This window comes from Symphalangus syndactylus, chromosome 19 (assembly GCF_028878055.3).
Source record: "Symphalangus syndactylus isolate Jambi chromosome 19, NHGRI_mSymSyn1-v2.1_pri, whole genome shotgun sequence".
NCBI classification, from domain to species: Eukaryota; Metazoa; Chordata; class Mammalia; order Primates; family Hylobatidae; genus Symphalangus; species Symphalangus syndactylus.
Window position 1 is genome coordinate 57,898,450 of NC_072434.2, and position 13,752 is coordinate 57,912,201.

At 48.3% G+C, this 13,752-nt stretch overlaps 1 protein-coding gene across 1 annotated transcript in view; it reads left to right on the forward strand.

Moving 5' to 3' along the window:
* The first annotated feature begins 8,443 nt into the window (after positions 1-8,443).
* FLVCR1 (FLVCR choline and heme transporter 1) overlaps positions 8,444-13,752 on the forward strand; it is a 42,879-nt gene continuing 37,570 nt past the window's right edge. Inside the window, exon 1 of the mRNA XM_055235172.2 lies at positions 8,444-9,417. Coding sequence (XP_055091147.1) covers positions 8,680-9,417 — 738 coding nt within the window. The 5' untranslated portion in view covers positions 8,444-8,679. The remainder of the gene's footprint in view (positions 9,418-13,752) is intronic.

Sequence of the window (13,752 nt, forward strand, 5' to 3'; positions counted from 1 at the left end):
TTCTCCTCTCACCATCATTGCAGCAGAGGCCAGGAGGTGACTCCACAGCAGGCCACACGCACCCCTGTCCACTCCTATCCCCTACCCACCCCTATCCCTCTTATGCCCAAGACTGTGACCCATGACCATCCCTAGGATGGGAACCCATTTCTTTCTTCTCTTTCCTTAAACAAACAAACTGAATTTAAGGCAATCTTCTGGCATAATTTGAGGTTGATGAAGTTTGTCTTTTGCCCCAGGCTCCCTAGTTTGTTTGTTTCCTTTCTTGCCTTTCCTGTCCCTAAAGGCATGCATTTCTCCCTCCATTGCCTCCCTGTCCTTTCATAACTTTTTCAGTAAACTTTCTGATACTCTCACTCACCCTAATTATATAAGTGGTTAACACACGCCCACTATAGCTTTTCTCAGGAGTATCTACATATTAACAAAAAGCCAAAGAGAGATAGGAAACCCCATTTCCCAGACTGCCTACTCTGTGCTAATCTCATGTAATCTCACTTAATGCAATCTCATGTTGTAATCTCACTTAATGCTCTCAACAGCTCTGAAAGTTAGGTATTAGAATCCTCATTTTGCAGATGAGAAAATTGAGACACAGAACAAGGTCACAGGTAAGTATGTGAAGCGCCAGGATTTGAACCAGACCAGCCTCGTTCAGTGCTCCCTCCTGGGACACGGTCCTGTGCAAGAGCTGTGTCATCTTCGGTCTAGAGTTGGGCCTCTTCCATGCCCTGTGAACACCTACCCTACCTGTTACTTTACCCCGATCTCTGCTCCCATACTGCCTTACCTTGGTGCCTTTGCCCACCCTTTTCCTCCACTGGCTTTTTTCCTGTCATTTCTATCCCAAATGGTCAGCTCAAAGGCACCTCCTCCAGGAAGTCTTGCACATCCTTTCAGCTTTCATTAATCACTCCCTTTCATGCAGGGAGAGCTCTTGGGAATTTGGTCCCACTGTGTTGCATTTCTTTCCTTCTCTTTGCATGTCCATTTCTCCCACTCAACTCTGGGTTCTTCATAGCAGGAACCACAACTCATTTGGCCCCATGGCCCACAGTGCACTTGGCATATAAGACAGGCTTAGTTTTGGATGTTGAACTGAGTAAATGCCCAGCAGTGATGTGGCACCTCAGTCCCAAAGATGTGGCTCCATTACCAGGTCCAATGACGGAGGCTGGCGCCAGCTCTGCAGCCCAAGGACCCTTGAGGTCTAGAGCTCAGCCAGGAAACATGGCCTTTCTTCCTACCCCCTATCCAGCCTCATGCCAGTTCCCCAATTCTGTGATTGGGAAACTGAGGCCCAAAGAGCAGGGACTTGTCCAAACCTCCAGACTCATTGTATTAGTCCCTTCTCACATGGCTACAAAGAAACATTTGAGACTGGGTCATTTATAAAGAAAAGAGGTTTAATTGACTCACGTTTCCTTAGGCTGTACAGGAAGCATGATGCTGGCATCTGCTCGGTTTCATAGGGGGCCTCAGGAAACTTTCAAATCATGGCAGAAGGTGAAGGGGAAGCAGGCAAGTCTTACATGGCCAGAGAAGGAGCGAGAGAGAGGGGCAGGGGTGCAACATACTTGTAAACAACCAGATCTGGTGAGAACTCTATCACGTCAACAGCACAAGGGGGATGGTGCTAAACCATTCATGAGAAACCTCCCCCATGATTCACCTCCCACCAGACCCCACCTCCAACACTGAGGATTACAATTCCACGTGAGATTTGGGTGAGACACAGAAGCCAAAGCCTATCACTCATGGTACAGCACTGGCCACCCTTTCAGGGATGCCTGCTTGCCAATTTCACTTCTGTCACATTCGGGAAGACTACAGGTTTTCCATTCACTCACTCAACAGATACTTAAACCAAGCGCTGGTCAAGTGCCAAGCATACTGCCAAGCTCTGGAGCCACAGTGGGAAACAAAGCAGATCCTGTCCTTGCCTTTAGGAGCTCACAGTCTAGACCATGGTGAGGAAGTTATACTGGGCCCTAGGGACCAGTGGGAAACCTAAGAGAAGCTACTGAAGGTTTTAGCTGGCAACCCCAGTCCCTCTACACTAGCCATACTCATCCGGGGTTAGTGGCCTTTCCACAGCCCAGTGGAGAAGAGGGCATGGCTGTTCCCGGACCTTGGGATTTGGCCTATGGCTGCCCCCTTCAACAAGTCACTGCTAAGGCCAGGCCTTGCCGTCCACAGGGACTGCAGCTTCAATGGGTGAGTGATGTTTAAGTATGGCTTTGGGCCCTGTGGGACACCCCTGCCCACTAGGCCGCTGGGAGGATCAACTGTCATACAGTGGAAGCAGCAGGAGGTCCTCGAGGGAGCACTGCAGAGTGAAAGCCTTAATGACCCCATAATCAGAATAATGAAGATGAATCACACCTTGTTCTGCCTGCTCACTCCTTCTACGTCATGCCATCATCAGGCAGCCAGAAACTCCTGTTCAGACAGCAGGGGCCAGGCATGTTAAAGACCGTGAAAATGGGTGAGATTTCTCAGGTATACATTTCTAGAGTCTCAGAGTTGGAAAGAACCTTAATCGTAAGCTTTTTTACCCCCCACCCCCGCCCCGCCATCTAGAGCAGACTCCTCTCTACAGTGAGTCTTCTGAAAGGAGGGTCTAGTCAACACTTGCATGCCTCTGGCAGACAAACAGCTCACTACCTCATGAAGGAATCATTTTTCAACAGGTCTAAGTCTTCTGCGTTTGTCCTTCTATTGAGTTGAAATCTGTAATTTTCCTTGGTTCAAGTTCACCTTCTCGGGCCATATAGAACAGGCCCTAATAAGCAGAGTGACATTGAACAAGTTACTTTCCCTCTGTTTTGGCACCTATTGCAGCGTTTGAGCTGTTCAGAGAGTGGCTGGCTACTCTGCCAGCAGCCAGGCTGAGCTCTGACTTGGCCACCCAGCCTGGAGCCTGCACAGAGTGGGTGCTAGAAGCTGAAAGCAGAACAGAACAGAATAGGGCTCCTCTCCATCCCTAGCCAGACCCCAAGGGAGCACCCTGTGTGGATGATGGTGGCTGGATGCCAAATGAAGTGAAATATCTCCTTTTCTCAGGCTGTTAACTTTTTTTCTTGTTTAAGGAAGGGGAGGATAATGACATTTAGCACTTTACAACTCGGCAGTAAAATGAGCAGATGGAAACAGATCCCCGGCATTGCAGGCATGCTTCCAGTGAGAAACCCTCTCCGGCTCCTGGGGCCAGAGTCTGTGGTGGAGCTTGCTGATGGGGTTAGAGACACAGCGGCTTTCCTCCTTCTCCCCAGCTCCTCCTCCCACACAGCACCCCAGGCTGCACAGCTGGCTCTACACCTGCTCTCACTTCCGCTTCCTTGTCTCTGCTCCCCCGATCCACTACTTAGGGCACTTTTCCTGCCTCCCAGGTCTCATTGGAATACAACCTCTGTAGTGTTTTGGGTTTTTTGTTTTGTTTTGTTTTGTTTTTTTGAGAAAGAGTCTTGCTCTGTTGCCCAGGCTGGAGTGCAGTAGCACAATCTCCGATCACTGCAACCTCCACCTCCTGGGTTCAAGCGATTCTCCTGCCTCAGCCTCCCGAGTAGCTGGGACTACAGGTGCATGCCACCACGCCTGGCTAATTTTTGTATTTTTAGGAGAAACAGGGTTTCACAATTTTGGCCAGGCTGGTCTCGAACTCCTGACCTCGTGATTCGCCCGCCTCGGCCTCCCAAAGTGCTGGGATTAGCATCATTACCATTTTACAGAGAAGGAAACTGAGGCTCAAAGAGGTTAAGTGACTCTCCTGAGGTCCTTTTATACAGCATTGAATGGCAGGCAGGCTAAAGAGTGCTAATGAATGGCTTTTTAACTATTTGGGGTTTAAATTATTTTCTCTTCTATCACATATGTTACTCTATACACTGATTACATAAAATTAGGCTGGATGTTTTGTGTTTGTGTTTCCAAACCAGTCAATAGCTCTGTGGTGAGGCTTGTTCTATTTTGGCATGTAAATTGTTTCATTAAACTTGCAGCTCCTCTGTGAGTTTTATTTGTCACCCACAAAATAAAATAAACAAACGAAAGAACTCTTCCTGTACAGGAGATCCATTTTTTCACCTGCCCAGCCCCCTCCCTGCTGGGAGTAGCACACCTCTTCTTGGTGGGCTACTAACTGCTCCTCCCCTCACTATGAGTGGTAGTGGAAGTTGCCAATCATAATACCCCGCCCTCTGAGCTCAAGAGCACGCACGTGACCCAAGCTGGGCCAATCAGAGTCCTTCCCAGAGAATTTCGCAGCTGGGCACTGGAGAAAGAAAATGCTCTCTGCCTCTCTGCTAGCACAGAGAGGCAGAGACAGCTGTTAGTGACTGCCCCACTTAGGATTAGTCTTAGCGCTGAGCGTCAAAGACTTGAAAAACAGTATCTTAAACAAGATGGGGGCTTATCCTGCAAGGCCAGCCCAAGTATCACTAAAGTGCCCTGCCCACATTCCCTCTGCCCTCACCCACCAGGTGCGTGCCCTTCATCCTACCGCAAGCATCTGTCACTCTCAATCGAGGGCTCTCTCTCAGCCCAAGCAGACGGGAAGCACCGGGTGGTCGGTGGCCCCAGGAGCAGCCTTCCACTAATAATGGTGAATGGACATTGGAGGATAAATATCCCAGCCTCCTAAGCCTTGGGAGTAGGATAATTCTGAGGCAGCCTGGCATTGTCTCCCAGAGGGACTGAGGTGCCCAGAGGGATTGAGGCCCAGTTGTCTGCAGCAAAACCTGTTCATATCACACCTTGTATTCATTTCCCTCCCCTCTTATTTCCCCACTCTCCAACAGTGCTTCCTGGGATCACTACAAAATAAACTACTTGCCCTTGAATCCTTGACTTAGGGTTTGCTTCTGAGGGAAGCAGCTTTGCACACTGTGATAATTAATTTTATGGGTCAACATAGTTGGACTACTGCTATGGTTTGAATGTATCTGTCCCTCTGAAATTCATAGGTTGAAACTTAAACCCCAATGTGATGTTATTGAGAGATGGGGCTTTGGGGAAAGTGATTAAGTCATGAGGGTTCTGATTTCAGGAATGGATTCGTGCCCTTATAAAAGAGGCTTCAGGGCTGGGCGTGGTGGCCTGTAATCCCAGCACTTTGGGAGGCCAAGGCGGGCGGATCACCTGAGGTCAGGAGTTCGAGACCAGCCTGGCCAACGTGGTGAAATCCCGTCTCTACTAAAAATACAAAATTAGCAAGGTAGCACACGCCTGTAGTCCCAACTACCTGGGAGGCTGATGCAGGAGAATCGCTGGAAGCCAGGAGGTGGAAGTTACAGTGAGCCAAGGTCACACCACTGCACTCCAGCCTGGGCAACAGAGAGAGATTCCATCTCAATAAGTAAATAAATAAATAAATGAAAGAGGCTTCAGAGAGCTGCCTGGCCCTTATTAGCCTTCCATTTCTGCTGCCATGTGAGGACGCAGCATTGGTCCCTTTTTGTCCCCTTCCACCATGTGAGCATGCAACGAAAAAGTGCCATCTTGGAAGCAGAGAGCAGCCCTCACCAGAAGCTGAAAGCAAGTGACTTGATCTTGGACTTTCCAGTGTCCAGAACTGTAAGAAACAAATTTCTGGGCCAGATGTGGTGGCTCACGCCTGTAATCCCAGCACTTTGGGAGGCCAAGGCAGGAGGATCACCTGAGGTCAGGAGTTCGAGACCAGCCTGGCCAACATAGCGAAACCCTGTCTCTACTAAAAATACAAAAATTAGCCAGGCAGTAGAGGTGCACACCTGTAATCCCAGCTACTTGAGAGGCTGAGGCAGAAGAATTGCTTGAGCCTGGGAGGCGGAGGTTGCCAGTGAGCCAAGATCGTGCCACTGCACTATGGTCTGGGCAACAAAGTGAGACCACATCTCCAAAAAAAAAAAAAAAAAAAGACATTTCTGTTCTTTATAAACTACCCAGTCTCACATATTCTGTCATCACAACCAGTGCCCAGATATTTGGTTAAATATTATTCTGGATGTTTCTGTAAGAGTATATTTTGGGTTTTTTGGGGGTTTTTTTGTTTTTTTTTTTTTATTTTTTTGAGACAGAGTCTCACTCTGTCACCCACGCTGGAGTGCAGTGGCACGATCTTGGCTCACTGCAACCTCCGTCTCCCAGGTTCAAGTGATTCTCCTGCCTCAGCCTCCCGAATAGCTGGGATTACAGGCGTGTGCCACCATGCCTGGCTGATTTTTGTATTTTTAGTATAGTCGAGGTTTCACTATGTTAGCCAGGCTGGTCCTGGAGAGTATACTTTGAATGAGACTAACATGTTAATCTGTGGACTTCAAGTAAAGCAGATTGGCCTCCCTAAAGTGGGTGGGCCTCATCCAGTCAGTTGAAGGCCCAACTAGAACAGACTGACCTCCCTCAAGCAAGAGGGAATTTGGACTTGAACTGCAACATTGGCTTTTCTCTGGGTCTCCAGCCTGCTGGCCCACTCTGCAAATATTGCCCTTGCCAGCCTCCATAATCATATGAGCCAATTGCTTGAAAATAAATCTCTTGCTCTTTCTTTCTTTCTCTCTCTGTCTCTCTCACGTGCGTGCGCGCACACACACACACACACACACACACCCTATTGGTCTTTTGGTTCTGTTTCTCTGGAGAACTCTTACACAGACATCCTTGAAGTCCCCCCTCATCCCAAGGGGCAGAGCCTCCACCTCAATTCTCCCACAGCACTTTCTTTGTGCCTCTAATACAATTTATCATAGCCTATCTTGTCATATTTATTAAGTACAAAATAGGAAGGAATATGTATTTATTGAGTGTAGCTGTGTACCAGGGACTGTATCAGGTGTCTCCTGGAGTCCTGTGCTCATTTGTTCACAATTAATTCAGTCAGTAAATATTTATTGAGCAGCTATTAGGTTGGTGCAAAAGTAATCATGGTTTTTGCCATTACTTTTGCATCAAGCTAATACAATGTGCCATGAGTTGATCTAGGCCAGGAATTGGCAAACTGTGGCCCACAGGCCAAATTATGGCTGCTGCCTGCTTCTTAAAAAAAAAAAAAAGTTTCTTTTTTGTTGTTTTTGTTTGTTTGAGACACAGTCTCTCTCACTCAGTTGCCCAGGCTGGAGTGCAGTGGTGAGATCTAGCTCACTGCAACCTTGAACTCCTGGGCTCAAGCAATCTTCCTGCCTCACTCTCCTGAGTAGCTGGGACTACAGACAGGCACCACAGTGCCTGGCTAATTAAGCCAAGTTTCACTAGAACACAGCCATGCTTATCTGTTTACATATTTCTATAGCTGCTTTCCTGCTGCAGTGACAGAGTTGGATTAGTTAGGACAGAAACCATATGGCCTGCAAAGGCCGGGAGCGGTGGCTCACGCCTGTAATCCCAGCACTTTGGGAGGCCGAGGCGGGTGGATCATGAGGTCAGGAGATTGAGACCATCCTGGCTAACACAGTGAAACCCCGTCTCTACTAAAAATACAAAAAATTAGCCGGGTATGGTGGCAGGCGCCTGTAGTCCCAGCTACTCGGGAGGCTGAGGCAGAATGGCGTGAACCCAGGAGGCAGAGCTTGCAGTGAGCCGAGATCGCGCCACTGCACTCCAGCCTGGGCGACAGACCGACACTCTGACTCAAAAAAAAGAAAAAAAGAAACCATAAGGTCTCACTCTGTCTCCCAGGCTAGGCTGGAGGGCAGTGTGGTGCGATCTCAGCTCACTGCAACCTCCGCCTCCCAGGTTCAAGTAATTCTCCTGCCTCAGCCTCCCGAGTAGCTGGGACTACAGGCATGCACCACCACGCCTGGGTACTTGCTTTTTTTTTTTTTAATAGATGGCATCTCAGTATGTTGCCCAGGCTGGTCTCGAAATCCTAGTCTCGAAATCCTGGGCTCAAGGGAGCCTCCTGTCCGGCCTCCCACAGTGCTGCGATTACAGACGTGGCCACCGCGCCCGGCTCAGCCCTCTACTCAGAGATAACGTCAATGCGCAGGCTTAGGTTGAAGGATTAATGGTCATTAGTGCACCAACAGCCCTATCTTTAGTGGGCACATCAGCACATTTCACGATTAATCACAACTCCTCACAGTTGCCTCTAAGTAGTGACACTACCGAAGGACGGGAGTTCCTCCTCCCGCAGTCTGAGGACTTGCACTCTCTAACGGAGTAGATTCCAATAAACTTGCTTCCTTCACTGCGCTCTGTGACTCGCCTCCAATTCTTCCCTGCGGTAGACCCAAGAACCCTCTCTTGGGGTCTGGATCGAGACCCCTTTTTCCAGCAACACAACCCGCGGGGCCGCCTTCCGCCCACCCTCAGGTGCAGGAGACCCCGGGCCATGCATCCTTCCGGGTAGGAAAATGTCAGCCAGCGCTCCCCGCCCGCTTTCCTCCCCCACCTCCCGCAGTTCGCGCCCGGCACCTCCCCCACTGGCTCTCGCGCCGGGCAAAGGCGCACGCTGATTGGCCGGAGGGCCGTCGCCATGCAGGACGCGCGACTCTAGGGGCGGGACCAGACAAGGGGTGATTGCTGCGCGGCGTCAGAGGACACCTTCATCTGTTCAGGCGGCAGCGCGGATTAGCGGTGGGCCGAGGGGTTGGAGGTGGGGTCCCAGGAGGACCTCGGGCTGTGGGCCGGGGGAGCGGAGTCTGGGAGTTGGGCGGGGGAGCGAGGTGGCGCCGAGGAGCGAGGTGGCGCCGGGGAGCCAGGGATATGGCGCGGCTAGACGATGAGGAGGGGGCGGCGGTGGCGCCCGGACACCCGCTCGCGAAAGGATACCTCCCGTTGCCGAGGGGCGCGCCCGTTGGGAAGGAGAGCGTGGAGCCGCAGAACGGGCCCAAAGCGGGCACCTTCCTGGTGAATGGGGCCCCCCGGGACAGCCTCGCTGCCGCCTCGGGAGTTCTGGGCGGGCCTCAGACTCCACTGGCCCCAGAAGAGGAGACCCAGGCCCGGCTGCTGCCTGCGGGCGCGGGAGCCGAGACCCCGGGGGCCGAGAGCACCCCGCTGCCCCGGACGGCGCTCTCCCCGCGGCGCTTCGTGGTGCTTCTGATCTTTAGCCTGTACTCGCTGGTAAACGCCTTTCAGTGGATCCAGTACAGCATCATTAGCAACGTCTTCGAAGGCTTCTACGGTGTCACCTTGCTGCACATCGACTGGCTGTCCATGGTGTACATGCTGGCCTACGTGCCCCTCATCTTCCCGGCCACCTGGCTGCTGGACACCAGAGGCCTGCGGCTCACCGCCCTGCTGGGCTCCGGCCTCAACTGCCTGGGTGCCTGGATCAAGTGCGGCAGTGTGCAGCAGCATCTCTTCTGGGTCACCATGTTGGGCCAGTGCCTGTGCTCGGTGGCCCAGGTGTTCATCCTGGGCTTGCCCTCCCGCATCGCCTCAGTATGGTTTGGGCCCAAAGAGGTGTCCACAGCTTGTGCCACCGCGGTGCTGGGCAATCAGGTAAGGACTGGAGTGGTAGGTGAAAGTCAGATCCTTAAAAGACCAGAAAAAGTCATAGGCCGTGAGAACTATGACCTCTATGGATGAACTGCCCCAGGAGGTATTTGTCTATAAAAGAGGAGATGAAGCCGTTGAATAGGAGGCCGTCTTGGATTGAAGAGGGCTATAAATTTCTTTGTAAGGACAGAATTTTCCAAACGACCTTGTCATCTTGCTTTGAAAATTACCTATAAAATAATTAACTGGGCCGGGTGCGGTGGCACACACCTGTAATCCCAGCACTTTGGGAGGCCGAGGTGGGTGGATCACTTAAAAGTCATGAGTTCGAGACCAGCCTGGGCAACATAGGGAAACCCCGTCTCTGTTAAAAATACAAAAATTAGCCGGGCCTGCTCGCGGGCACCTGTAGTCCCAGCAACTCGGGAGGCTGAGGCAGGAGAATCTCTTGAACCCGGGAGGTGGAGATTGCAGTGAGCGGAGATTGCACCTTTGCACTCCAGCTTAGGTGACAGAGTGAGACTCTGTCTCAAATAATAATAATAATAAACTGTAACCATAATAATAATAATTAACTCTACTGGCTTGTGTATGCCTAACATAGAAAATTTGTCAGTGCAGTAATGAACAAGACTTGGGGTATTATTTTTGTCACCAGTGTATTCTTTGTGAAAGGAAGGTACTGGGTTCTGGGAAGATTGTTTCCATTTTGAGAGGTCATTGTGAACAGCTCCCTTTTAATTTCATATATTAGCAGTCAGCACAGTGCCTGGCACATAAGGGACACATAAATGACTGCTAACTAAAAGTTCTGGGCTGAGCATGGTGGCTCATGCCTGTAATCTCAGCACTTTAGGAGGCCGAGGCAGGCGGATCACTTGAGGCCAAGAGTCAGACCAGCCTGGCCAACATGGCAAAACCAAATACACAAAAATTTGTGGGGCATGATAGTGCATGCCTGTAATTCCAGCTACTCAGGTGGCCGAGGCACGAGAATCTACATGCTTATTGCTTTACAGTCATTTTCCTTACCTAAAAGTACAGAAGATGGAGTAGGTTGAACTATAGTTGTTTGTGTGTCCAAAATAATTTATGACTGATACTTGAGTTGGTTGCATCTGCAGGTTTGGACAGAAGCTATTTTAGAGTTTTTTTTGTTTTTTTTTTTGTAGAAATGGGGTTTCTCCATGTTGCTCATGCTTGTCTCGAACTGCTGAGCTCAAGCTCTGCCCACCTCGGCCTCCCGAAGTGCTGGGATTACAGGTGTGAGCCACCCCGCCTGGCCATGATTACATTCTCTTTGTCACACATCTCTCAGTTTAAATTCATTTTTTAATATTCAGTAGCATTTCTTTTTTTTTTTTTTTTTTCTTGAGACGGAGTCTCACTCTGTCGCCCAGGCTGGAGTGCAGTGGCGCAATCTCGGCTCACTGCAAGCTCCACCTCCCGGGTTCACGCCATTCTCCTGCCTCAGCCTCTCCGAGTAGCTGGGACTACAGGCGCCCGCCACCACGCCCGGCTAATTTTTTTGTATTTTTTAGTAGAGACGAGGTTTCACCACGGTCTCGATCTCCTGACCTCGTGATCCGCCCGCCTCGGCCTCCCAAAGTGCTGGGATTACAAGCGTGAGCCACCGCGCCCGGCCTTCAGTAGCATTTCTTGATCCCATTTAGAATTGCCGGGTAACTCTCTTTACATTATTTTACTTTAATTCTCCTTGTAGCACTCATCCCTGTCTCATATGTTATTGTTTGTATGTTACTTACCTATTACTCTTCTCTCATCTCCACCATTAGATTGTAAGTTTCATGAAAATAGGCATGTGGTCTGAATGTACACAACTGTATCACCAGCATTTATTACTCTCCATAAAACCATGTTGAATAAATAAAGGAGCTTCAGACTCATACAGATACTGGCCAGCTGGATAGTCTACTTGGAGATCTCATGGGAACACATCACTCAAAATTGCTTTCTCCGTGCTCATTTCCGTTTATCTCTAATGCCACTGTCTTGGTTTGGGCCACCCACAGCTCTCACCCAGAGCTTGCTAACTGTCCTCCCTATCTGTAGCCCTTGCTGTCTTCCCTCTGTTCTCACATTCATCCAGTGTGGTCTTTTACAATGTGCGAATCTGTTCAGGGCACATCCTTACCCCCTGCAGTGGCTTCCATTGTCCTTAGGATAAAATTCAAACACTCTTATGTGACATATGGGACCCTCCAGATCTGCCTCCTGCCAGCCCTTCCACTTTATCTGTCTCCACAACCCGTCCCCACAGACATATGCTTTCTCTGCTCTGTGCAGAACTGTGCCTACTTACAGTTCCTTACAAGGTCATGCCCTTTCCCTCCTGGCCTTGTATGTAATGTCCTATTGGCTTGGAATATTTCTTCACTTGACTAACTCCAATTTCTTATTCAGATCTTTGCTCCTTCAGGAACTTTTTCTGAACCCCATTTCTTTTCATTCTTTTTGATAGCTGAATAATATTTCTACATAAGGTGCTCCCCCAAAGTACTCTCTTAGCTACCATGATCATATGTCCCAGTTTGCTTGGGATAGTCCCAGTGGTACACCTGTTGTCTGGTATAATTACTAATGAAGTCCCTTTCATTCTGAAGAGTATTCTAGATGGATAGTAAATTACATGGTCTCCCCAGTCTTGGCACTCTTTAAGTCTCAATCACAGTACTGTATTACCACACTCTCTTGTAATTACCAGTTATATTCTTTCTATCTAGCTTTTTGTTTTATTTTTATTTATTTATTTTATTTATTTATTTTTGAGACAGAGTCTCTCTCTGTCCCCCAGGCTGGAGTGCAGTGGTGCGATCTTGGCTCACTGCAAGCTCCGCCTCCCGAGTTAACGCCATTCTCCTGCCTCAGCCTCCCGAGTAGCTGGGACTACAGGCGCCCGCCACCATGCCCAGCTAATTTTTTGTATTTTTTAGTAGAGACGGGGTTTCACCATGTTAGCCAGGATGGTCTCAATCTCCTGACCTCGTGATCCACTCGCCATGGCCTCCCAAAGTGCTGGGATTACAGGCGTGAGCCACCGCGCCCAGCCTTTATCTAGCTTTTTGTAAGGGAGCAAATGAAGTATTTGATAAGTGTGACTATCTCTGCCTCAGACTCCTTTCTTGGGCCCTTCCTCCTAAAAATCTTCCTTCTAAAAACCTTCCTCCATTGAACCTCCTAATAGTTTGATTGTATTTCTTGTGATTATGATATTTAGCCATATTTTTTGTTGAGGTAAAATTCACATAACATAAAACTAACCATTTTAATGTGTACAATTCAGTGGCATTTAGTACATTTACAGTGTTGTGCAACTGTTACTTCTGTCTAGTTTCAAAACATTTTTATCCACCCCCAAAGAAGACCCAATACCTATTAAACAGTCACTTCCCTACCATTGCCACCTCCCTAGCCTGTGGCAAGTACTAATTTCCCTTCTCTTTCTGTGGATTGACCTGTTCTGGATATTTCATATAAATGGAATCATACAGTAGGTGACCTTTTGTGTCTGGCTTCTTTCACTTAGCTTATTTGCAAAGTTCATCCATGTTGTAGCACTGTATCAGTACTTCATTCCTTTTTAATAGCTGAATAATATTTCATTGTATGAATATACCACATTTTGTTTATCCATTTATCTGTTGATAAACGTTTGGATTATTTTCACCTTTTGGTTATTGTGGTAATGTGAATAGGGCTGCTATGAACGTTCATATGTAATTATTTGTTTGAATTTCTGTTTTCAGTTTTGGGGACATATACCTAGGAGTAGAATTGCTAGGTCATATGGTAATTCTATGTTAAACTTATTAAGGAACTGCCAAACTTGTCAGCAGTGGCTGCACCATTTTATAGTCCCACCAGCAGTATTGAAGGGTTCCAATTTTTCCACATTCTTGCCAACACTTTTCTATTGCTATTATTATAGTAGCCATGCTACCTGGTGTGGAGTGGTATCTTATGGTTTTGATTTGGGCATGTTTTCAAATGCTTATTGACCATTTGTATATCTTCTTTGGAGAAATGTCTATTCAAGTCTTTCACCCATTTTAAAATTGGGATATTGCTTTTTTGTTGTTGAGCTGTAATAGTCTTTATGTATTCTGGAAGCTATACCCTGATCAGATATATAATTTACAAATATTTTCTCATTCTGTAGGTCATCTTTTGTCAGCCTTATTTTACATATTCTTATTCCCCTTTTGTAAGCATCTGCAGGACAAGGACTGTATATTACACAGCTTTATAATAGCATCACTCAGATGGTAGGAACTCAGTAAATGTTTTTTGAATAGGAAAGATATTGGTGAGCAATTT